This window comes from Doryrhamphus excisus, linkage group LG4 (genome assembly GCF_037039965.1).
Source record: "Doryrhamphus excisus strain RoL-2023G ecotype Guam linkage group LG4, RoL_Dexc_Guam_v1.1, whole genome shotgun sequence".
Lineage (NCBI taxonomy): Eukaryota > Metazoa > Chordata > Actinopteri > Syngnathiformes > Syngnathidae > Doryrhamphus > Doryrhamphus excisus.
Window position 1 is genome coordinate 11,686,885 of NC_136360.1, and position 23,557 is coordinate 11,710,441.

General features: G+C 44.4%; 5 protein-coding genes across 7 annotated transcripts; 1 reads left to right on the forward strand and 4 right to left on the reverse strand.

Moving 5' to 3' along the window:
* Positions 1-44: 44 nt before the first annotated feature.
* ndufa11 (NADH:ubiquinone oxidoreductase subunit A11) lies at positions 45-3,685 on the reverse strand. The gene is made up of 4 exons (XM_058073756.2): positions 3,523-3,685; positions 2,956-3,048; positions 362-484; positions 45-229 (listed from the first exon to the last, which is right to left on the reverse strand). Exons 1-4 carry the CDS (start codon positions 3,599-3,601, stop codon positions 117-119), a joined length of 408 nt encoding a protein of 135 aa, XP_057929739.1. The 5' UTR covers positions 3,602-3,685; the 3' UTR covers positions 45-116.
* Positions 3,686-3,790: 105 nt separating this feature from the next.
* mrpl55 (mitochondrial ribosomal protein L55) lies at positions 3,791-5,218 on the reverse strand. Its single transcript, XM_058073693.2, has 3 exons — positions 5,088-5,218; positions 4,738-4,915; positions 3,791-4,196 (listed from the first exon to the last, which is right to left on the reverse strand). The coding sequence occupies exons 1-3, from the start codon at positions 5,120-5,122 to the stop codon at positions 4,047-4,049; spliced, it is 363 nt and encodes a 120-aa protein (XP_057929676.1). The 5' UTR covers positions 5,123-5,218; the 3' UTR covers positions 3,791-4,046.
* A 179-nt stretch (positions 5,219-5,397) lies between these two features.
* ctns (cystinosin, lysosomal cystine transporter) lies at positions 5,398-7,961 on the forward strand. Of its 2 annotated transcripts, none has more exons than XM_058073689.2 (11): positions 5,398-5,486; positions 5,718-5,797; positions 5,887-5,965; positions 6,178-6,268; positions 6,348-6,451; positions 6,522-6,659; positions 6,721-6,820; positions 6,889-7,008; positions 7,267-7,437; positions 7,509-7,626; positions 7,691-7,961. In XM_058073689.2, the coding sequence occupies exons 2-11, from the start codon at positions 5,731-5,733 to the stop codon at positions 7,837-7,839; spliced, it is 1,137 nt and encodes a 378-aa protein (XP_057929672.2). In that variant the 5' UTR covers positions 5,398-5,486; positions 5,718-5,730; the 3' UTR covers positions 7,840-7,961. The 2 variants fall into 2 exon arrangements, with proteins under 2 accessions (XP_057929672.2, XP_057929673.2); XM_058073690.2 differs by having other exon boundaries at positions 7,696-7,961.
* Positions 7,962-8,077: 116 nt separating this feature from the next.
* On the reverse strand, positions 8,078-21,538 carry trappc8 (trafficking protein particle complex subunit 8). Of its 2 annotated transcripts, XM_058073687.2 has the most exons (30): positions 21,214-21,538; positions 18,591-18,800; positions 18,176-18,259; positions 17,306-17,395; positions 16,976-17,150; positions 16,070-16,223; positions 15,914-16,004; positions 15,577-15,830; positions 15,279-15,394; positions 15,040-15,190; positions 14,752-14,852; positions 14,482-14,587; positions 14,281-14,412; positions 13,987-14,211; positions 13,664-13,769; positions 13,383-13,577; positions 13,145-13,302; positions 12,994-13,068; positions 12,811-12,910; positions 12,581-12,738; positions 12,066-12,505; positions 11,839-11,989; positions 11,671-11,767; positions 10,295-10,363; positions 10,137-10,195; positions 9,846-10,052; positions 9,655-9,756; positions 9,410-9,549; positions 9,247-9,336; positions 8,078-8,921 (listed from the first exon to the last, which is right to left on the reverse strand). In XM_058073687.2, the coding sequence occupies exons 1-30, from the start codon at positions 21,368-21,370 to the stop codon at positions 8,681-8,683; spliced, it is 4,434 nt and encodes a 1,477-aa protein (XP_057929670.2). In that variant the 5' UTR covers positions 21,371-21,538; the 3' UTR covers positions 8,078-8,680. The 2 variants fall into 2 exon arrangements, with proteins under 2 accessions (XP_057929670.2, XP_057929671.2); XM_058073688.2 differs by lacking the exon at positions 18,176-18,259.
* A 224-nt stretch (positions 21,539-21,762) lies between these two features.
* commd2 (COMM domain containing 2) lies at positions 21,763-23,393 on the reverse strand. Its single transcript, XM_058073692.2, has 6 exons — positions 23,244-23,393; positions 22,988-23,065; positions 22,739-22,821; positions 22,555-22,629; positions 22,363-22,461; positions 21,763-22,296 (listed from the first exon to the last, which is right to left on the reverse strand). Exons 1-6 carry the CDS (start codon positions 23,308-23,310, stop codon positions 22,087-22,089), a joined length of 612 nt encoding a protein of 203 aa, XP_057929675.2. The 5' UTR covers positions 23,311-23,393; the 3' UTR covers positions 21,763-22,086.
* Between the last annotated feature and the right edge of the window lie 164 nt (positions 23,394-23,557).

The following is a 23,557-nucleotide window of genomic DNA, read 5'->3' on the forward strand; positions in this document are numbered from 1 at the left end:
TCAGGGTGTCTCAAATTTCACAACACGTCACAACACGTCAGATGTTTTCTTTCTCATGAAGAAGTTTATTAAACAGACTCTTTATTCACAACATCAAGTTATCCATGCACACATATTTATAGTTTGGGAGAAGTAAGTATTGTCCATCCTTCCTTTTTGGCCACTTTGGAAAAGTAGGCCAGCGCTCCAAGACCCAAACACGCTGATGTGCCTGTCATGGCATTGTGGGCTGCACACACAAACATACATAAACAGCCATTACACAGATGAAAAACGGTAACTTAATGAGAAACATTGTAGGGGTGTAGTCATGTCACTAGCTTACGAGACATGGAGGCAATGCCCCCTGCCTGCTACTTACTTCTAGCACCCAGGAAGATTCCAGAAGCACAGCCCCCGATGAAGTAGTTTACCGGGTCGTCCGGAGACTCACGAGCCTGAGCGCTGAGACACGTCACCATGCCAAAAATGGCCCCCAGAGCAGCTGGTGCAACACAGGGAAACGTCAACAGCCGGCAAACATTATTAGTCATTGCGCTTATATGCACAAGATGATGACACTCAATTTTTTTTTGCCTGAATTGAGCATTTTCAAGCAGAAAATTGGCTGAATTAACTAAAATACATATACTGTATCAGTGTGGCAGGAATGGATTTGGTCATCCTACTGTGACTGTTAGCCAATGGCCGCCAGGTGGAACTCAAAGAGGAGCCGAGTTATCATCCCCAGTCTCTTGCTTGTTTCTGCTGAGCTACGCAACCTTTCTGGTCGGCTTGTACAAGCCGGGTCCTCAGGAAATAAAGGACAGGTTCATATATGACAATTAATTAGACAAGTTCCAGTTGTGTTTCCAAAACAAGTTGTCTTGTTTTCCTGGCAATGCCGTTGACAGGTACACGCTCCGACTTGTTTGTGGCGTTCTGTGTAATCTCTTCATTATGTCAACAGTTTTGCCCCTGGTGCATGGTGCCTGATATGGCACCTTACAGACATGGAGTTGTGACAGTTGCTATTCAAGCACATTGAGTAATAGTATACTATATACAGTAATTGCACTAATATTATCAATATTTAAAAAATATTGATATTTCTTTTAGGCACAATGTCACAAACAAGTATATTGTTCATATCAGCAGCTCCATATTTTCTGCAGCATTTTTAGTGTTTAATAGTGCTTTATTCGTTTATTCGTTCATATCGCTAATGTGCCGTACCGACCCCTTAAGCAGCTACAGATGTTCATCTTGTTACGTTTGTAGATTGCCTCTTGCTTGTTGGGGCTTGTTAGCTTTGAGCCACACACTCCTTCCCTACGCTGAGCAACCGGAGATCCCTGCATAGCGGGAGTGAAGCGCCGACAGCCATGTTTACCGTCTGTCATCATGGAGAACACGAGTCACGCAACACATCGAGTTGACTTTCACTTTGTTTATTATTATCAGCAGAATGAATAATAGTCTGTAAAATGTGCTAATCACATGCAAAACCTATCTATTCCAGTTTCTGGCATTTTTGTTTACATGCTTGGCTGGCGGCATCTGGCTCGCTCGTTTTATTTGTGCCATGGCCGAGCTATGAGCCCTGACTATCATCACAACTTACAATACTTGTGGCTTGTTTTCCAAACACCAGTTGTGTGTCGAAGTTGTACAACAAAAAGTGTAGTGTGTTCAGCTTTAGACAGTGACACTAACACAGGGGTCAAAAGTGCAATTGTTGGCAATGCTCTCAGCACTCTCAGCAACTTTGCCATTAAATTTTGTCATGTTCTCAGTTCATATTTTGCTTGTTGCTGAAAAAAGGTAAATAAGTTAATAAATAAGGCATAAAATACCAATATTGGCAGAAAATCTTCCCTCAAACTAATGTCAGGTCACATCTTGTGTAATGAATGAACACATTATGCTTCTGTTACTGTGTAAACGAATAAACACTGTTTGCACAAATACCGCAATATGCAATACAAGTTATATACAAAGTGCCATGTTCATTTAACAGTTTGTCTCAACAATTTAAAAGTCATGACATCAGACTTTCCCACCGCATAACTAGTGCTTTCATTGGGAATTGAAGCTATTTTTCTAAGACCCTTAATTTTTTAGATGCCGTCAGACAAACGCACATTTTATTGTGAACGCCGCAAGTGTGCTGTTCTGTCTTTGGCCTCTCGATGGCTGTGATGTCCTTATTCTCCTCATATATAACCTTATTTACCATTTTGTACTTTATAACAGAGTGATGTTAACCTGAGTCAAGTTCCTAGTGTGGGGCTGCACGGCGGAGAGCGGTTAGCATGCAGGCCTCAGAGCTAGGAGACTCGAGTTCAATTCCACCCTCGGCCATCTCTGTGTGGAGTTTGCATGTTCTCCCTGTGCATGTGTGTTTCTCTGGGTGCTCCGGCTTCCTTCCACATTCCAAAAACATGCTAGGTTAATTGGCGACTCCAAATTGTCCATAGGTATGAATGTGAGTGTGAATGGTTGTTTGTCTATATTTGCCCTTTGATTGGCTGGCGACCCGTCCATAGGTACACCCTGGACTGGTGTACCCCGTCTCTCGCCCTAAGACAGCTAGGATAGGATCCAGCACCCCCATGACCCTCGTGAGGATAAGCGGTAGAAAATGAATGAATGAATGAAAGTTCCTAGTGTGGCAACACACGGCTAATAACAACTGCCTCCAAAGCTCAACGGCTTTTGTTTTTTGGCATTTGTTATGCTGAACTAGAAAAACATCAGCAGACATCTTCTTCAGACACTCAGCTACACGTTGTATATACGGTCCAAATGCAAAATTTGAAATAATTAATGACCAGCAAGACGCTAACTGAGATAACAAGCTGGTTGCTGTGTCATCATCGCACCAATATCATTATTGGCAGAAAAGCCATTTCCGATATGAAACTATATGCAACATAATATCAGCCAATATTATCGGACTTTCCTATAACTTACCCATGGTGACAGTTGTGTTCCCGGCCCGCTGTAAACCTTCCATTGCAGTGTCAGGCTGGAAAGCCACCATGTGATAGGCTGTGCCTACCAGGCCTGAAGACACATAACACAAGATAAACACAACTGAGCCTGTAGGAGTGGAATTCTTGACTACTGTATATGTCCTTCATTTTCTTTATATCAGAATATATATGAACATATCTCATTAATAATGAATTAATGGTGTTTTCAGAATATGCTGAGGGCCAATAAAAAACGAGCTACGTGTCAAAAATGGACCCCGTGCCCCACTTTGGACACCATTACTTTTAGCGGCTACAAATGCTGTAGCACCGTTACAGTATGTGGCTCATGTTAATCACGCAAACTGTGGCACACATAGCGAAATGTCATCCAGATGAAGCAAATAAACACATTGTTGGATATCACGAAGACTATGTGTTGACATTATGGTGCTAAGCTAACCAGCTAGCTAGCGTAGAGCGTTAGCTGCAAGATCAGAACGTCATTGAGCAACGCTCAGCTTTTGAAGTATTTAGTATATTATTCACACTCGTTAATATTCACCCAAAGCCGTGGCCAACTTGGTTGTGATCCATGTTTTTTCCACACAGTCTGTCCCCTCCGGAACGTCCCAATAGCCCATGACTGACTTAACAAGGACAATCGCACTACAATTCTCGCGAGACCTGTAGAACAGTAGAAACTTAGTACTTTGTGGCTTACAGTGCAGTATTGCCATCTGCCGGATGGGAGTGTGGCGCGTAACTATTTTAAAGGGTAGTTTCATGCAGAACATTAAAAAGAGAACACAAATAATTACAATATAGTGTTTAAAAATGATTTAATAAATAAAGCTTTAATACAGTCTTATTCAGATATTTATTTATATCCATTAAGATTTATTTATATCCATTAAGACATTCTCAAGGAGAAGTGATGATGAAATATGCAATGTTCTAAAATATTTTATTATTCTAACAAATCCCATGTTCCAAAAAACACAAAATAATATGGGATAATTGCCTTACAACCACAATCATGTGCCTCAAACAAATATAGACACATAGAGTCTTACAAAAAAAAAAAAACTATTTCTTCTTCCAGAACTGACTGTATTTGTCAGCTTTGAAGTCATCCTCATAGTGGACCGTCGTCTCTTTAACCTCCTTCTTCACTTCTCGTTTTTTCTGTCGACTACGACGTTCCTCATCAGACAACGTGGACAGATCCACAGGCATCTTCCAAGAGGCAAATAGAAACAGATCAACACTATTGCAAAGACTAGTCTCTTCTAAATGGAAGTAAATAACAAGGGAATAAATTGAATATGAATGCTGAAAAGCAGACACTGAAGTAAAAGGCTACAGAATAGAATTTAAATGATTTGTAGCGGTTCAGAAATGTGGATGTACAAAGGGAATTTGTGTTAGAAAAATGTGGAATTTCAGGATTTTTGTGGTGTGGAAATGTTTACAAATGTCAATGTAAGAATTTTGCATCGGGCATTTTGCTGTGGACTTACGGAAGATGTGGGATTTCGGAGAAAATGTGTTGATGGTTTGAAGGAGGTGCATGTTTTGTGTTACAGAAAATGCAGAACATTGGGAAAAGTAACTTTTGGGAATATGTAAAATGTATAGTCCAAGTGTCCAGAGGGGGCTGAATCTTTTCAGTGTGACAAATGTGGGATCTGCAAGTCATCCATTAATTTTTCAATTTCGGAAAATAATACTTTGCAGCATTCACACCTTGATCATAAGTATAGTGGCAGTCAGTCACCATGAGAATACGTCGGGGGTCTTTGTATCTGATGTTGATGGTGGAGCCGTCTTTCCTCACCAGCATCACTGAGTACAAACGTTCATATTTGTGTCGGTTGCAGCGGACTACTGATGTCCTGTTGGAGTTGAGTCGGAGAGGGACAGTGTGCAGGGGGGTCATCTGTCTCAAGAAACACCTACCCACACACGCACGACATATTTCACAATCACACAACCAACATGGTGTTTTCTACGTTAAGTCATGCAGCTTAAGTGACTTTGACGTGACCCACGATGACAATCAAATAAGACAAAATATTATGTAAATACAATCTAAAGGTAACGTTACTATTGTCGTACAAGTCTTACCAAGAGAACAACTGCCGAGTCTTCATTAACGACATGTTCCCGATAAGCTAAACACGCTAATCAACATCTACGAGTAGGACTGCAAGTCAAACCGCGAGACCGGAAATCGCCCACAGAAAAATGTTTGCCCTGAAACACAGCTCAGTATGAATGGTTCCGGCTGTATTTTTTTTGTTTAATGTTTTGTATGTCATTGTTACTAGAGTAAAAGTAGAAATTATGTAATAGGATATATATTTTATATTTCAGTTAGTAGAGTAAAAGTTAAAAATATATGAGACATACGTTAAAAAAATGTTTCAAGTCCGGCCTATCGTCATGTCATGTGACCAGTTTGTCTACGAGGAAGCAGTCGACGCATCTTCTTTGCGGCGAGTTTGATGATCTTTCGCAGAGAAGGTCAGGTTCTTAATTTTTTCAAAATCAGAGAAATGGGTTGTTCATATAGAGGCCGTGTTTCATTGTGTGTACGGACCGGATATGAGACCTGGTTTTTATTAGCAGTTAACATATGCGTGATTTACTGTCGTCTTATTGGTCAGCTCTGCTATGATACACTTTACGTATGATAGCGTTATTATAAAATGAACGTAAGCAGGCCAAGTTCATGTTTTTCATGGTCCCCTTCAGGTCACCTGCAGCAATGTTGACCCTAAGCGGTCATGTGCTTGCCCAGCTGCTGCTGCTATGGATATTGAGCAGCCTCTCAGGTGACCTCCTCACATTCCACACTATTCCAAAGTGCATGCTTGTAAAGCTGTGACATCTCTCCCTTTTGTGACATCTGTCCCCTTTGCAGAGTCACAAGTCTTCTTGAATGCGCCTGATGAGATAATGGTGGAACAACTTTCTAGTGCCAATGTCACCATCACCTCCAGGTAATCACACCCGGATGGTTCACAAACACATGGAAATTATAAGATGCCTCGAATGACATGGAGTACGTTAGTGCTTGTGTGTCGCACGATGAAATATTATATTGTAAACGGGAAGTGTGGCACGTTGTTCTTTTTTGATCCACCTTGAAGACTTTGTAGAATGTTATGTTTGCCACTTGGTGATGTTACAGCTATTTTGTTTTTTATTCCAGTGCGCCGCTCCAGCAGCTGGTGGTGATCAACGTCAGTGTGTCCTACAGCTCTAAGAGCAACTCCTCACTGATCATCAGCCTGCCAGAGGAGGTAGGACCTCAACGTTAAAATCCATTTAACAGAAATGTTGTGCACTGTACGTGAAGTTGCCCTGACAACTGTCATTTAGGTGTTGATGCCACCTGAGACAACATCGGTCGTGTTCACAGCGACGGCCCACAGTGTGGGTCAGGTGACCGCGTATCTGCTGAGCAACAACACAGAGATCCAGAGGTGAGTGGCGATCCAAAAGTGATGTCTTCAGAAGTCCCGCCTCCTGACTTCTCATGTGGTGTCACTGCAGCTGGTCTTCTAGGCTGCGCTTCCTGGTGGTCCATAGCAATGTGTTGGCTGTCTTCAGTCAGGTGGTTGGTTGGATGTACTTTGTTTCCTGGTCCGTGTCCTTCTACCCGCAAGTGTGGGACAACTGGAGGCGTAAAAGGTGTGCTTTTGTTTTTTTTATGTCACATGTCCACCATATGACCTTTGAACTATGTTTTCAGTGTGGTGGGCCTCAGCTTTGACTTCCTGGCGCTCAATGTGACCGGCTTCATTGCTTACACCGTCTTCAACGTCTGTCTTTTCTGGGTGGTTCCCATCAAGGTATCGGCAACAAGCGTCAATGAGATCATGTGATGTGTTGTGTAACAGTTTGAATTCTGGCTTCACAGGAGCAGTTTATCCAGAAGAATCCCAATGGACTTAACCCAGTGAAAGCCAACGATGTCTTTTTCAGCCTGCATGCCCTCCTGCTGTGTTTCATCTACATCTTCCAGGCCACCATCTATGAGGTTGGGGTGTCAGGAGTGTGAAACTTATGCCATGGAGGGAAGGTTTTCTTTCCAGCCAGTCACTAAAGCAGGGAATTTTAATGACCTACACCTCCTTCTGTTTGTGGGAAGGAGCTCATCACTTAAACCACCTGCCGGAGAAACTGGTTGGAAAGAAAACCTGCTGCGCTTCGGCCCTGTATGGATGCGTGATATACAATAATCACAAGGAACCTTAAGTGATGATTGCTGATTGACAGAAATAAAATTTTCTTCCAGACCGGGGGTCAGCGGGTGTCATGTACGGCCCGCCTCCTGCTGCTGATTGGCTGGTTGTTCGCAGGCATCTGCTTGTTTGTGGCGGTGGCCGGATACCTCAGCTGGCTGGACTACCTCATCTACATCTCTTACATCAAGCTGGCCGTCACGTTGGTCAAATACATGCCACAAGTGAGCTTCCGCTGCTGTTGCGTGTCTTTGTTGTGCTTGGGTCACGTGACACTGCCATGTTGCGCCCTCAGGCCGTCATGAACTACCGCAGGAAGAGCACGGTGGGTTGGTGCATCGGCAACGTGTTGCTGGATTTAAGTGGCGGTGTGCTGAGCATCTTGCAGATGATCATCGACGCGTACAACAACGGTAACGCCTTATTACAACCTTTGCCAGCTCTCACTACTTCTCTGTGATTACTTTTTGTCCTCAGAACAGTGGGAGCTCATATTCGGTGACCCCACCAAGTTCGGTCTGGGCCTTTTTACAGTGGCCTTTGACCTCATCTTCATGATTCAGCACTACTGCCTGTACCGAAAAGACCCACAGTACGAGGAGGTCCAGCCGGCACAACATCACTGACCACACATTAGTACTGGACTCTTGTATATGTAAAACAAAGCAACACGCACTTAAATGTTGATCACATGCCTGGAATGTGGTTGTCAATTCCAATTTTCAAATTAAAACATAAAAGCACAGCATTGACTGAATGGATTGCTGGATGCTTGTCATGTTCACCAATTATAAGTCATAGTTTCATTGTGATGCACAGGTAGGTATGAATGTTGAAAACAATCATCTGTCACTTTACAGCAAGAAGAATTAGTAACATGTTTATTTACTATTTACATGATATTTGTTATAAATATAGTACACCTTTTTTAACAGGAGGTGACAATCACGCAGGTTAGTTTTAAAATTGGAGTCAACATCTCGCTAATACAAGCACGCATTCCCACAGGACGGTTCAGGGCTGGGTGGGGGAGGGCGTTTTGTTTGGGAGTGCTGTGTGGTAGTCTTTTGGTTTTGACAGTTCAGACATGCCACTAGCTTCAGAATGATTTAGTGGTCATGAACACTTCATCTTTGATGGAAGCTAGAAGCACAACCTGCAACTACCCTCCTAAAAAGTGGTGGGGCCAACCCCTGTGCCATACAGGAAATTATTCCTCAGTAGGAGGTCCTTGATTCTAAATGGTTCCTCCCCAACCTTGTATAGGTCCCCCCATGCAAACACAGCATCCTGATCCACAAGTATGCTGACCTCCGGTGGCGCTCCTGAGCACTGCAGCCCATTGCAAATTGAAATCCCTTCGGTGTATTTTCCAAGTCACAGCTGTGACAACTTCTTCTGTGGCAACTTTCTCACAGACTGCTTTTAATAAAAATCTCTTGCGGTTCTTGCCATCGTCCCATACGCTCAGGCGTTGTTGTTGTTGACGATGATGAGGGCAGGGCCGGCGTTCTGCTGACTGGTCTCACACGCGGTGCCCTGTTCGGCGGGCTTGGCGAAGACACGCGGTGTGTTGAGGTTGTAGACGCCCGGCTGGACAAAGCATGCTCGCAATGTGAGGCACATCACCTGGCGAGGCTTCAGCTGCACTTTGTAGCGGCTTTGACCCACCCATGTGAATGCGCTGTGGACTTCCCAGGCCTCAGAACTGTAAAAGTCACCATAAAAAACAACAACAAAAAATCACTTATTTGCATGGAGGAAGGGAAGGCCACTGAGATATAACAATTGCAAATTCCACCAAAATAGCACAGTTAATAAAATATAATAAATGGAATTAACTGTTGCATGCACTGCAGTGTTCATTTTGGTCATATCTTGCAATTTATGAGCAAAGGTTACACTCTGGTTATTGTTCCTGATGGTTTTATGATGGCCACTGTTTCACCCAAGAATATTTCCATTATTAGCCATGCTAATTATTTTCTCAACCAGACTGGTTTGTGTTCAACCTTAAGTCAACACACACACACCTGATGCTTTTATGCCTCAAGTCAACGACCACATCCACCTGAGTCCAGCAGCAGTTGGACAGAACCAAAGAAACTGGAACCACACAAATACTAGAGAAAGAAAACAACCATTACTACATTCATTAGTGTTATCATGAACACTGTATATGTGTGTGTGTGTCACCTGTTGTGTGTGAATGCGTGCGTGTATGTTTCAGGGTAGTGCATGTTGGTCTTCACCAGTCGGGACAGTTCTGCAGATGGCAGCACGGCTGGAGGTGGCAGATCCGACTTAAACTTGAACAGAACCATCTCTTGAGCTTCCTGCCATTGTGACAACAACCAAGGTGATTACGGTCAGACCACCACCCCAACATTGCTATCAGAGTGTGTCCCCACCAGGAGGACAAGCGAGGGGGTTTGCTGTACCTCTTTGGGTGTCAAAGAAGTGGCCTCCTTGCCGACAGCCTGCAACGCCACATGGAGCTGACCCTCCAGGATCAGCTGCTTGTTGTCCTCCACCACATACGCCTGTACACACACACACACACACACACACACACACACACATTTTTTCTTCACAGGTCAAACCAGAGTCATTGATTTGACTGTTAATTTACCTTCCAGATGACGATGATGCTGAGGTCCAGTTCGTTGCATTTCTTCACCATGTGCGCCACATCACACTTTTTGTCCTCAACGGCGACCAGACTCGAGTTCTTTGTATCGGACGACGTCCTGGCTGACGACGTATCAGCTTGCCGAGACTCAGACGTCCAGCGGCATCGAAAGAAGAAGTCACCGCAGGGCGTGGCAGAACTAACGATCTGCAAGGAAAGAGACAAGACAATTCGAAGAACACGGACAATGTGACCAGTCGGTTGCGCGACATGACGGCTGGCCCAGCATACCCGCTCGTTGCCCAGGTTTAGGTCTGCAAAGGTGAAGAGTTTGACGGCGTCTGAGGTAGCTGCAAACACACACGCACACACGGACACAGACAGACATGGTTATAAATTGTCAGCCCACTGAAAGCAGATGGGTGAGGTTTGAGGATGTGGCGACAAACCTTGTGGATGTTTGCATGGCGTGGCCCTGAAACACAGCTTGGCTCGTTCTCTGCTGCTGAGTTTGCAGTCTAGAGGACAAACAACAACATCATCAGCTGAGGTTTAGGGCATATACTGCTAAGTGAGTTTAGTGGGTGAGCGAGGTGTGTTGAGTGGCCCTGTTCAAGCAAGGTAGCTCTCTTTTCAAGCAATGATATCACCATGGTAACTTAGGCTAAACTCATAACCTGGGTTTTTCTCATTTCAGTTTAAAGGTACCTATTAAGTACCTATTATGCCTATGCCTATTAAGCCTAATACCCTTTGTATTGAGTTGTGGACTCCCATAGAGCAGCTACACACGATAACTCGCACTGAAAGCTTTCTAGAGCTTCCAGAATCTGCACCCATGTCCTTTGATTTCCAAAACAGTCTGTTTTTATTCCACCCACAGCCACTCCGCTGAGATTGGTCCCACTTGTACTTGTACAGCTTGTACAGCTTGTACTTGGGCACGCTCATGTAAGGATGTTCACTGCTAACTGTGACATCACAGGGAGTGTGTGAGAAAAAAACTCTCTGAAACAGTGTTCAGAGCCATCAACATGTCTTCCAAATATGCAAACCTCATTATCTGAAACTTTGGCATCATTTTACACAAGAATACAACATTTGTAGGTCAGAAAAGTGGAAATAGCATAATAGGTCCCATTTAATATCGGCCATGAAAGCGGCCACCAAGTGGTCATCATGAGGTACACCATGTCTTGCGCATACTGATGCAACTTATGGGTTGACCAGGTACATATTTGCCATTATTTGATAATCAGCATAATTAATTATTTCACTTTGATATGACCATGAATAAACAGATCTGTGTTTTACGTGTACGCCAATGTGAGTCACTAGCTGTCAAAAAAGGTCTTTTTTGCCATTGTACAGAGACAGAAGATTTGAGTGTTCATCACGACACCAGGAAAAAACAACAAAAAACAGAACATTTATAACCTGAGCATCCTCGCATACAAACACACACACACGCACGCACGCACACACTCGTATCGACACCCGTAGGACAGACTGACATAGACATAACCAAAATTAGCCATTTCTTGCAAAATAATACATTTATTAAACCAATGACAGCACTTCCTCCATTTGTGTGTATTTTTAATGTGAGTCTTCTGTTTCTAGTGCATTAGTGCATTTTGTTAGTTTCTGTGGTAGAATGCTTTCATTTTGAAGCTTACTTTGCCCTGAACAGGAAGTTACTGTGTGCACATTAAATACTGTATAACCAGACAGCAGTTTGGTTGCTGTTGTCAGTTATGTCGCCATAACTGTCGCCCCTCTGAAGCTTAGAAAATAAAGTTTAGAAACATCACAGCACACATACCTTTCTCCTTGGCCGGGTTGATGCACTTGTGCAGGCGCCAGCGTTGACTGCTACTTGACACCTGAATGATGTGGAACTCGCGGACGCCAGCTTCACTCTGAGAGGTAATGATGGCCGTCAGTGAAGGAGCACTGTCATGGCATGCACAGATGTTGGCGGGACTCTCACCGTGTTAATATTCTCCACGTCAATGAAAACTAGCGTCCCACCGTTCTCATCTGGGCTGTGCTGAGGCGGTACACTGCTGCAGCAGGCCGATGCTTGCACACTGAGAGAACGACTTGCGCAGATGAACACCGTGTGCCGCAGAACGCGGTGACTGCAAGAGGAATTACACGTTAGCCCACTTCCATCCTTTCAGATTCCTGCTAGTTTAACATCCAGTGAGGTTCTACCTGATCTTGGTCCCTTTCTCTGCGCTCTCATAGTAGAACAGAAAGTTGATCTCATGAACACCTTCCTGGTCTGGGCCTCGAAGCCAGAGAGGAAGCTGCGTGGACTCACCCGGGTGCAGTGTGCCGCCATTTATGGGGATGTCCACCACATTAGAGAGCAGACTGAAATCTTCTGCTGAGACCAGTGTCTCGGATGCCACAGAGCCCAGCGTGGATCCAGGGGGTGTGGCTAAGGTTTTGTAGGCTGAGCAGTTTTCGGCTGAGGTTGGACTGAGGGGCGTGAGGGGCGTCGTGGCCTGACTGCCGAAGGTGAAGAAATCGGGATGTGTGGATGCTACGCGCAAGCCACACAGGGACACGCTGCTGACGTTGCAGAACTCAACATATGCCTTTCTGATCTCGCCACACAGCAGAGCGGTGGGAAACTGCAGGAAGAAGACCTGACACACACACATGCATGTACGCACATGTCACTTCACAATAACAGACTGAATCGAAGAGGAAAGGACTGATACCTCCATCAGGGCCATGGGTGGGGTGATGATCGGATCCAGGCGTCGGTCGGGTCCGTATCGTACAAACATCTTGTCTTCTTTGGTCTGATTTAGTCGCAAGCCTCGTATCTTCAGGTCTTGCCTTCCTCGAACAACCATGACATCAGACTTCTGCTGCCCTAAAAAGCGATGCCATGGTGAGTGTCAGGTAATTGATAGCGGATAAGCCTGTGAAAAGTGCTCAATGTTACCGTCTGCAACTATGTCTCCAGAGGACGCAGCAGCCAGGTCGTACACCACACCCACAATGTTCAGCTGGCCTGTTCTGTGCGGCAGCAGCCTTAGCCGAGCCTGAGGTGAAAGGTTACATTGACTGTTAAAGGTCACGTTCACAATGCTTACGCTGCGAGCATCACGTAGGAGTGACAACTCACCATTTTGGTTTCCTCTGGACCCAAATTAAAGTCTGGGATGGTCTCAGTGGTGACAAGGTCATCTCTGTGTGACGTCTGCATGGACAAACACAAGGAGTCAATCTTTTTCTTTGAATGAACATGCAAGGGGAAACCTGTGCAGACATTGCACCTCCTGAGCCGACGTGTCTTCATTTGTGATCAGCACTCCTGAAGAATCTTGAGTTGTTTTCTCGCCATCACAGGCGAACCTCCATATGAGTGAGAGGCAGGACAACGACAGGGGAACCTTGAGAGGGTTTCTGAACATCACCTCCACAATGATTGGCTCTGCAGCAAAAAAGAGGAAATGTGCCTTTAATGCTACGAGCTTCCGCATGGAATTGTGTGAGCGAACCGACGGCTTGCACCTTCCACCACAGCCAGCGGGTTGTGCAGGTTATCCGTCTGGCTGTTCAGGTAGCACTGGCTGGGCTGGAAGTTCACAGGAACCACCCCTCGGTTGGCGGCAGCCGCCAGCTGCTCCTCCAGCTTGTACCACATTGCCGCCAAGTCTGGGTCGTACTCCTGGTCCAGCGACACGTGAGTGGCGGCCTGCTTTTCACCTGCACACATCATGTGACTCAAATCAAAACCTGAGTACCAGCATGTACTAGTCCCTCCAGCTGGAAGTGGTGCATGAGTGCATTACCTTCGGCGAGGCGGCGCTCATGACCAAAGTAGACCCTGGTGGCAGAGCTCTGGATGCAGGGCAGTGGCAGCTGAGGCAGAATGACTTCATTTCTGCTGATCACACTCTGAAAGACAACCAACCAACCTGAGTGGTTCATTTTGTGTTCCACAATAAAATTGTGGATCAAAATATAAAATTGCAACAAAAAAAAAAAACATCCACCCAATCAAATACCGTGACTGGAAATGGGTCAAGCACTGATGATTTTAGTTACCACTCCACTGCACTTGGTGCAGCACAGATGAATTATTTTGGTACCCAACTATGTTGCTTCAAGTCACCTTGTAAACGTAGAGGTACTCTCTGAGGAAGGCGCCCTGCTGCGTGGCCGTCTGCCTGCTGTCGTTAGTCAGGATCTGCTTGAAGGCGGCCACAGCCTTTTCTGGTTGGCCAAGAGTGAAGGACTGCCGGCCAATGGTGAAGTTGATGTGGTCCTCTGCCAGAGACCAGGACCTGCCCTTATAGACCTGCATGGCCTGACAGTAGCAGCGCAGCGCGTGCCTCTTCTAAATGCACAACAACAAAAAGGAAGTCAAACCCGCCTTCTCTTCTTCTCTGTTGGTGCAGAGTCTTACTTGGCCTGATTTGCTGAAGCGGTGACCCGCCAGGATCATGTGGAAGGCAAACTTGCGCAGCATGCGAGTCCGCATGTTAATGAAGCAGTGGGCAGCCTGCTCCAACAGCAGTGCACTGCGCAGGTCTGAGTCCTGGATGAAAAATATTCACAACCTGTTAGACACATTCTGATAGCGACAGAGTCGAGCAGGTTTCCTCACCTCACTGGTCATTTTGATGAGGAGTGTTGCAGCTTCCGAGTATTTGCCTTGGCTCTTCAGTATCTCTGCACTGAGGAGAGCACAGCGCTCTGCCAGCACCATGTTCCTGTGAGGGCAAGAGGTCAATAGAAAATGGAAATCTCCAGAAGACTATAAATGGTGAAACAGGGTGCTCCTGCTTAATCAAGTTCATGTGAGCTAGCAGAGGAAGCTTTAAATGTACAGTGCTTTCTAAAAAGGATCTGATTAATATTTTACAGTAAGTGATACCTGCATACGTCTCTGTAAGTCTGGATGGCCGTGTCCATGTAATGTGCAGGATATGGTCGGGGGGCTCCAACCTGAAGAAATGCTGACACTGCAGCCATTTCCTAAAGGGGAGGTAAAAAAGAGGAAAATAAAGGTTGTGATGACATGTGATGAACATTTTGTCTACTTGCGAGAAGCATAATATAACTAATATTGTTAAATATTCACAAAGACTAACAACATCACAGGAAGTTAAGGCATCTTTCATATGGCCATGAAACAAGCAGTCCTTTGTGCATGTGTGCTCACCAGTGCCCCTGCGGCGTAAAGCATGGCCTGGTCAGACAGGAAGTCTTTCTTGGCTGTGTGGTAACAACTGTAGGCCAGCTCATAGTGCTGAACCAGGAAGCACAAGTCGGCCATCTTCCTGATCTGCAGTTCAGGGGCCTCTGGAGGATAGCTGACATCACAGAAGTCAAAGGTCTTTAGAGAGACTTTGGACGGAACAAAGGCAGAACGTGATGAGGGTAAGGTTGCGGTGAGCTTACAGAAGGCCAGAAGTGCTCTTGGGCTCACTGATGCTCTTCTCTGGAGCTTTCCCACCTCCAAACCACTTTTTGGTGGCCGTGAACAGAGACCGGCTCAAACCTTTTCTGGAGACCAGCTGAGGATTGAGAAGATAACCTGTCTGAGTACTGTGAGGATGCTAGTGGAGGAGATACTGTGGGGGGCAGTGAGGGAGAGTATTGACAAGGGAGGATGCTGGGGAAAGAATGCTGGCAAGACCCGTATAAGACGAGGAGGATGTGGATTAGAAAAAGTAACTGTGCTGGCAGTCTTTCGCACCTGATCATTGAGCTGCCTGATGTTCTTTTCTATGTGAGGCAGCAGGCCCCTGGAGGTGAACTCCTGGATAAACTGGCGAATGTGGTCGTGGTCATTCAAGGTCAGACAAGCCCCGTGTCCCACTGATGCACTCTCAGTCTCCCTCGCAGGCTTTTTGGCTTCCGTGTGGGTGGTGCTAAGGGCCTGGAGGCTGCCTGAGCTGCTTGCAGAGTCCAACTGTAGAGGGTGGTCTTCCAGCCGGTTAGCTTCTCCACCTGAGAGAAGGAAGTCATAAGTCAAAAACATGACTTCTTTATTTGAACCTTGACTCAATAATGATGGAGGTTCTAAAAGTTACCCGTTTCTGATGAATTATGATCCTCTGTTGCACTGACGTCATTTTCATCGGTGGTAGAGCTTGCAGCTGGAAAAGCATCATCAAGCTGATCCTGCAGACAAAGTCAGAGTGAAAATAGACCGGTGCACTCATATGCTTGAAGGACGACAGACCCACCTGCGTCTGCAGGTCATTTTTGTGCAGGTATTGACTCCACGGGTCTGGAATCTGTTCGTTCTGTTCGGCGGGGAGTGTGCGAGAGTTAATTTTCAGCAGGTAGCAGCCCTGAGGTCCATACCTTTGCTTCATATCCTCATACACAGTGTCTGCCCTGCAGAGCATGTAGGAACACAAATGAATCCACTGAGGTGAGTTTGGGATTCCTGAACACTCCTTCAGTTCCAGTTGGAACATACATAGACATTCGTAGCGCTCCCTTGGAAGAATTATCTACATCAGGGGTGCCCATAGTGCGGCCATTTTCGGGGCACGGCTGTTTTTTTTAATTGGCCTGCAGTACATTCTAAAAATAGAAATTTACATGAAATCTAAAAAACAACAAATCAGCATTAATTTTACAAGAATAAAGTCAAAATATTAAGAAAATTTTATGAAAATAACACCGTAATATAGGGGGAAAAAGCATATTAGTTTAGGGTAGCATATTAGTTGAAGTATTAAAGAAAGGTTTTTTTTAATACTATGATAAGCAAAACAACAAATAGCACATTTTTGAAACATTTTGTTGCGGAAAAAGTTTTAATGTTGAAAGAGTAACATTATATAATAATAATATTATAATAATAATAATAATATGAGAAAAACTCAATTATATAAAACAAATTGAGAAGGAGAAAGTTGAAATAGTTTGAAAATTTTTATAAAGCAGCTGTAATTTTACAAGAACAAAGTCAAAATTTACAAAGTCTATTCTACCACAAAAAATTAATTTCAAAATTTTAACAGCATAAGCTTGTATTATATGGAAAAGCAAAATAGAATTGAAATATGAAAGTTGTTGTAATAAAGCGTAATATTATGAGAAACTCAAAATGTTGTGGAAAATTTAAATCTCTCTCATACCTTTGCCCGTCGCCCTCGCTGACATCGTGTAGGAGCACGTAGTATTTGAGCGTGTTGGGAATGAACCACTTTGGCTTGGTGTACTCCCCACTGTGCTGGATGCGGTGCTGCTCTTGGGACAGTTTGAGGAACTGCTCAACAGGGACGGCCTCACTTGATGACACAACCAGCAGGCCTGACAGGATGCGGTCGTCAAGGAAACCATGCTGATGGAATGTGCCTGTTTATTGTTCTGATGAAAATGAAGATGGGTATGCACCTTGAGGAAACAAAAAAGTAAGCCAAACACAGGCTAGGTTGCAGTGTGTGGCAGAGCCAGAACAAGGATACAGGCGAGGTAGTGATTGAGGAACTCGTGATCGGAGGCGGGCATCGACTGTAGGAAGTTCTCCCTGTAGGCCTCAAACCAGGGCGTGGTCGCTAGGCAGACAAAAACATCAAAAATCACTCAGTTGGCCTTAAATTCTGAGCAGGCCGACACTGGGAGTGAAATCAGCTCCTTGTTGCTGCATGGATAAAGCAGCAAGTCTGTCACCAAAAACCTCTTCAATGCCTCAGGTGGTGCACACCTGGTGTGACATGCTTGTGTGTGGATGTACTAAAGAAGAACAGGATCTGGGAGAACTTTGGAGAAGAAGGTGATCTGGGAAGAATTTAAACATGGAGAAAGGTATCTTGAAAGATCTCAGAACAGGATCATAATAGTAGATACAGGAAGTGGAAAATATTGGACAATCTTAACAGAATATGATCTTTGTAGAATAACATTTCACAGAATCCTGAGAAGACAATCTTGAAATCGGATCTTCAAACAGTGAGCTGTGGGAGAGGAAGGGAACGCCGGGGAAAAACTGTTTTGTCAAGACGACGATGTTGTTGGAGAGTGAGTAAGGTGGTAAGTGCATGAATAGGAAAAGGTTTTCTTCATGGTGTCGCAAAATAACTGTGGACAACTGCTGCATTACGTGTTCATGAAAATTGTGTAGTTGGGAAAGATCTTCTACCTCACAATTCCAAGATGCAACAACCTGATGGACTTGTGAGAGTCAGAATTCCACATGGGAACTAAAAGTGCACAAGGCTCTACAGTGAGGTGATGGGAGGAGAAAGGAAAGAGCAGGTTTACAAGGATCCACCACCCAGAGGAAGCTCAGGAGCAGGTCTACATCTAGCCACACATCTAGCAGACGACGGCGGTACCTGTGAAGTGCTTGGAGGTGCAGACCTCTTCTAGAGTGTCTCTCCAGGCACTGTACCAGGGGGCGCTAGCTTTAAGAGAGTGATCTGACAGGTGGAAGCAGAGAGCCAGCTGGTGTTAGCAACATCCCCTTTCCATGCATGACACCTCCGTCAAGCAGCATGTTCATGTTAGCACAACTCATGTCCATTCTTGCTTTCATTCATTCATCACCATGAGTTGATCCACTGATATTTAGAGGTATCCTATGATTAACGAACTACTTTGATGATATGTGAGTGCTAAGAGGGTCCTCAACTGCAGCTTTCCCTTCTCGCATGAACCTTTACAAGCTATGAAAGGCTGTTTAGACGGAATACAAAACAACAAAGTAACACCAGTAACACAACACATGTACAGGTATAGGTGTGTCCTTACCATTGAAGCTGAGGTCATAGTCCCCCGCTGTGATGGTGGTGGACACAGTACCCTCCTGTGGATGGCAGGATAACACTACTTCATTGAGTCGGAGACGCTGGGCCGGGCTGAGGGTGGCGGACGCCGTGCTGGTGCTCGTCACGATGTTGTTGACACAAATGCGCAGGTTTTTGACCATCTGCAACTGGTTGTTGGGATCCCGGATGTGACCTATACAGGAAGCAGCATGTTGAGAGTCGAACACGTGCTATATCCAAAACACGTTCATATACATTGCATCCATCTTGACTTTATTGTTATGCCTGTATCAGAGTTTAACATGTGTATCTGTACCAGGGGTGTGGCAGTACCAGATTTTTCAGTCCAGGGACATACCAAATTCCCCTCACATATTATATTATCATATTATGATAATATAATATGTATATATTATATATGTATATATATATGTTATTATATATTATATTATATGTATATGTATATATATATTATATTATCATATTATGATAATATAATATGTAATATATATTGATTTATCAGATGATTAAAAACAGGTCTGTAATTATGAGGCCTTGATAAATATATGACATATAACATATAAAAGTGTATGCGCATCACTCTGCATGTGTCTGTGTGCATTGGCTCTATATGAAATGAACACAGAAGAGAGTGAGCATCTTCTCAGCTGTTACGCCTCTTTGTGCCAGTCGAGGGGCTGAATGGATGCTAGCAGTTAGCAAGCAGACGCAAATAAGAATGAAGGCACAAAGGCGATAGTTTGTAAGCCAAATGCCACAGTTCTTCCTCCCGACAGTCAACGCTTAATGAGGATTTTGATCAGTGTAGGAAACTGTGGTCCAGCTTGTAATGCACAAGAAGCGGTGATGTACAATGCTGTATTCAAGCACGTTATGACGTAAAAGGATGGCTACCATCTAAACTCATGCAAGTGCAGTCTGTCATACCCATTATTTTACCTCAAATATGAACCCATACCATTGTTTAACGATGCACTCCATAACTGTGTGTGTGTAGGTTTTATTATTATTATTAACAGAGACGAGTATTCCAGTTTCCCAGAGTACTTTGATGTAGTTTTTGTAAAACAAAAGGCTGGAAAGCAAACGATTAGAGCTCACGTAGTAGTTGTTGGTTAATATTCTGCATTATACATTGGTAGTGTATTGTCTGTTTTTATCCATCTATTGTGTTGCTGTGTGTGTGTGTGTGTGTGTGTGAGTGTAGTTGTTTTGACACCAGGAGTAAGAATTGTGTGTGACGTGGTGGCGCTTTGCAATTTGTGGCTAATATGGTATGCCTCTCACAGGTACACTACACTTCAGTATCATCTAGTGGCTCAAACGTGACGAGACACAATGATGACATGATAATGATAATCTTAATGATAATTAATAGTACGATTATTGACCAGCAAAAATTGTTATCGTGTCAGGCCTAGCTAAGCATTTTGCTTTTCAAAACAATATGCCTTCAAAAGAGTAATACATTTGTATTACAAAACCATTTCGCCCAAAAATGTCAGACCTCTCAATCGCTGTTATTTCCAGTGTTTACGTGCAAGACCGCTACAATGCGACAGAGCATCGCAGTGGTCTTCATCCGTGCATGTAGAACACACACAGTACACAAGCGGCAGCATGCAGGGATACGAATGGAGAGAAAATAACACCAAGTTATTGGGAGGTCTGGCTTTTTTGTGGGCACATTATAACACATGGTCAGCCTGAGAATAAGACAACAGAGTAGGCAGGATCAGTGTTGCCAACTTAGCAACGTTGTTTTAGATGCAGGCTGACCTAATCCGATCGTCCTTATATCAATGTCAATCAATTTTCTTAAGCGTCATTGACAATTATGCAAATGTTATGATTATGTGACTACATCATCCGCCACCAGAAATGGTCCTGTGGAAAAAAAATCTAATGTCACGTTTGATTGATACTAATCTGTCTCAGATTACTGTGTAAACGGTTGTACTCAAATACTTCAAACTAGGTAAGGGGAATGATTGTAGATAGCTCAGCAAAGTATTCATGCACAATATCTACACACTCTTCCTGTACAACCAAGTGTGACCATTTTTTACGTTATTTTCTTAATTGCTTAGCATATACTGAGCAATATTGGATTGGTTGTAGCTCTTTCCCTATATTAATTTCAAGAAACATCAAAGAATACAAGTGACTCATGCTATACGACAAAACAATAATCAGACGAATTTATAGTAATGACAAAACCAAATAACGTCAAAAAACACTGCTTCTTCTTCTGTTTTAAGTAAAAAAATACATGATCAGTACATAGCTACGTTAATATCGGGAGGTCAGAGGTTAAATGTGTAACCTGAAAGAGGAGAACATTAAGAAGTATACGGGGGTAAATATTACAAATTCTTCAGGGGTGCTTCCAGTGCTAGCATGCTAACAACCAAACAGAAGGCAAAGTCTTCAGGTAGCAGACACCTGCTGTCAAAGTTAGCTGCTTAGTCAAGCTAGCCTGGCTGCTAGCACCAAGCTAACAGCAATGTCACCCAGCCGGGGCTACAGGCGCCTCGCAGCCGACCCGTCTGACTACGACAGCACAGGTAAAGAGTAGCTCGTACCTTCGGAAGTCAGCCGGCAGAAAGGCCGAAGCAGTTCGGCAAAATTTAGGTTGTTCTTTCGAGTCATTCTCTCCGCCTCGTCGCTGCACAGGACGGCCACCATGGGAACGAACGAGTCCTGGACGAACTCCTGTACCGACTGGACACATTGGGCCATGTCGGTCCCGCGTCACGACAGCCAACACACCGAACAGATCCAACACAAGTGTTGCTTAACGGGCGCCTGTAGTCACATAGCTGGCAAGATCTGCTGCTCTGTGTGGTAGACGGCGGCCATGTTGCCTAGGCGGCTCACTTCCGGTTTTACCGTGTGGTCATGTGATGACCACACTCGCCCCTGTCAGCAACATGCCACAACACAAATAGAATAATAATTGTTCCTGATTAAACACAAATACTGTATGTAATAGCAATACATCAAACTATGGTTGTATGCTTTAATACAATCTACTTTTGAGTGTTACCAAGTGAATAAATAGAGCCTCTCAAATCGAAAATAACCCATTCTGGAATGGTGGTCAACCTCTGAACTGCTCAGATTTGTCAAGCTGTGGCCATCATAAAAGCTTTATTAACTGTACAGGGAATGAACTGATTCACATTTTAATGTTAAGTATCATACAAGTGTAAAACAACTGTTAATCTATAAAATGTTAACTTTGTTAACAAGGATGGAGGATAGATACTGCAATGCTGGAGTCTTAATGCTTTGAATGAGTCCACTCTATCTCTCTTTGGTTCCACTGAGAAGAAGGATGGTCTCAGATGAAGGACTTTGTAATGTAGCATACAGCATGACCTGCCCAAACAATGACAGTCCATCTTGGGCAAAGTCAATCAAGATGGCACTCCTTCAACTTTTAAGTCCAGAGGTTATTTTATGTTCCGCAAGATGCGGCGAGCGTGGGTAGTCTTCAGGGCCCCGAGGGCGTCCTCCAGTATTGAGATCAGGTGCAGGAGGGTAGTGAGGTCCATCTGTAGAACCCTGCTGCTGTGTTCAATGCAAGATCCTCGTCTGTGCGTCAGGAGCAGCCTGGTGGTCAACAGGGGCACCACTTGCTGGCGGAGGGAGCGACTCGCCAACTGGGAGGAGAAGTATTACAATGCCCTGTATCAATGTTGCTGATTTGAGGTAATTTTTCTACACACCTGTACATCCAGCCTCCATTCCATGTTGTGGTAGGCGGGCAAGTTGGAGGGAACCAAACTTAATATGCTGCGGATCTCACTTTGATTTTGCTGGTACATCTGTGAAGGCAACATACGTACATGGTCCTTCAAGGTTCAACACATTCTGGTTATGTTAACAAAAGGGCATTTTGCAGAAGAAAAAAAAAACACCTGCAGGAGGGTCTGGTTAAGGTCATCACCAAACTCCAAAGCCAACACAGAGTCCAAAAAATCCATCTCAGAGAGCTAAACACACACACACACACACACACACACACACACACACAAATACAAATACGGTTCACTGAAGTGGTCCAGGCTGTGTTGAGTCTGGTGTAAAGGGCAGAGGTGTCACCATGTGTTTGGAGCTCTCGGTCATAAGGAACATGAGGCCCTCCACGCCATGCTGCACCATTTCCACTGGAACAGCCAGCTTCCCTGCAAGCAGTGGAGCATTGTGCTGAGGAATATGTATGACACCTCGGATCACTGGTTTGTGTAAAAACAGCAGGATCATATTCTGGCCATTCCCACACATACTGTACATTAGAACATCTGGATATCAGGAGCCACATCACCAATAGTCAGTTCATTTCATGCTTACTGGCAGCTCCCTCGTAGATTTTGGGGCTTGTTCCTCTCCTTAGGAACTCCAATGCGATGCGTCCAAACTCTCCAACCACTGGCAAGGAGAGACCACACAAACAAGTTTCTTATTTCTTTGAAAAAAAACGAAAAGCCTAATTGACATCGCGACAAAAAACATTTCAAAAGAATGCTATAACTATGCTACATCAGTCAGCAAATCTCGTCGCAGCCGCAGAAGAACTGAATTCCTGCTACAAGAAAGACGTACTGACCCGCTGCGTCCACTTTGTGCAGGAAGCCGAGATGCTCCTTATGTTCGTCAGACAAAATCAGCAGCATCTTAAATCTCCGAGTTCTCTCCACCACTCCTGACAACAAACCTTCAAGAGCCAAACCGGAAAAGGTCTAATGCTTTTTCTTCGTCTTTCTGCTGCTTCAACAGCTGCCAGTCTGCTTTTTATATTTCCTGCCATCTTCTGGTCATACTTAGAAATGCAGATATCCACTAATGCGCAGTACTTGGAATGTTGTCCAGTCTAAATGATTAAATACTGTTTATTAAATCATGCATTTAAATGACATTGGA

What these genes read in the sequence shown, in the direction of transcription:
- ctns (XM_058073689.2), top strand. Translation starts at nt 5,731, where the DNA reads ATGTTGACCCTAAGCGGTCATGTGCTTGCCCAGCTGCTGCTGCTATGG. An exon ending in GATATTGAGCAGCCTCTCAG is followed by an intron (nt 5,798 to 5,886) that starts GTGACCTCCTCA and finishes TCCCCTTTGCAG; the next exon opens with AGTCACAAGTCTTCTTGAAT. An exon ending in TGGTCAAATACATGCCACAA is followed by an intron (nt 7,438 to 7,508) that starts GTGAGCTTCCGC and finishes TTGCGCCCTCAG; the next exon opens with GCCGTCATGAACTACCGCAG.
- mrpl55 (XM_058073693.2), bottom strand. Translation starts at nt 5,122, where the DNA reads ATGTCGTTAATGAAGACTCGGCAGTTGTTCTCTTG. An exon ending in ACTCGGCAGTTGTTCTCTTG is followed by an intron (nt 4,916 to 5,087) that starts GTAAGACTTGTA and finishes GTGTGTGGGTAG; the next exon opens with GTGTTTCTTGAGACAGATGA. An exon ending in ACCCCCGACGTATTCTCATG is followed by an intron (nt 4,197 to 4,737) that starts GTGACTGACTGC and finishes GCCTCTTGGAAG; the next exon opens with ATGCCTGTGGATCTGTCCAC.
- ndufa11 (XM_058073756.2), bottom strand. Translation starts at nt 3,601, where the DNA reads ATGGGCTATTGGGACGTTCCGGAGGGGACAGACTGTGTGGAAAAAACA. An exon ending in CAAGTTGGCCACGGCTTTGG is followed by an intron (nt 3,049 to 3,522) that starts GTGAATATTAAC and finishes ATGTGTCTTCAG; the next exon opens with GCCTGGTAGGCACAGCCTAT. An exon ending in GAACACAACTGTCACCATGG is followed by an intron (nt 485 to 2,955) that starts GTAAGTTATAGG and finishes GTGTTGCACCAG; the next exon opens with CTGCTCTGGGGGCCATTTTT.
- commd2 (XM_058073692.2), bottom strand. Translation starts at nt 23,310, where the DNA reads ATGCTGCTGATTTTGTCTGACGAACATAAGGAGCATCTCGGCTTCCTG. An exon ending in TTAACCAGACCCTCCTGCAG is followed by an intron (nt 22,462 to 22,554) that starts GTGTTTTTTTTT and finishes TTGCCTTCACAG; the next exon opens with ATGTACCAGCAAAATCAAAG. An exon ending in AATGGAGGCTGGATGTACAG is followed by an intron (nt 22,297 to 22,362) that starts GTGTGTAGAAAA and finishes TTCTCCTCCCAG; the next exon opens with TTGGCGAGTCGCTCCCTCCG.
- trappc8 (XM_058073687.2), bottom strand. Translation starts at nt 21,370, where the DNA reads ATGGCCCAATGTGTCCAGTCGGTACAGGAGTTCGTCCAGGACTCGTTC. An exon ending in CACCCATGGCCCTGATGGAG is followed by an intron (nt 12,506 to 12,580) that starts GTATCAGTCCTT and finishes TGTGTGTGTCAG; the next exon opens with GTCTTCTTCCTGCAGTTTCC. An exon ending in CAACCCGGCCAAGGAGAAAG is followed by an intron (nt 10,364 to 11,670) that starts GTATGTGTGCTG and finishes TTTGTCCTCTAG; the next exon opens with ACTGCAAACTCAGCAGCAGA.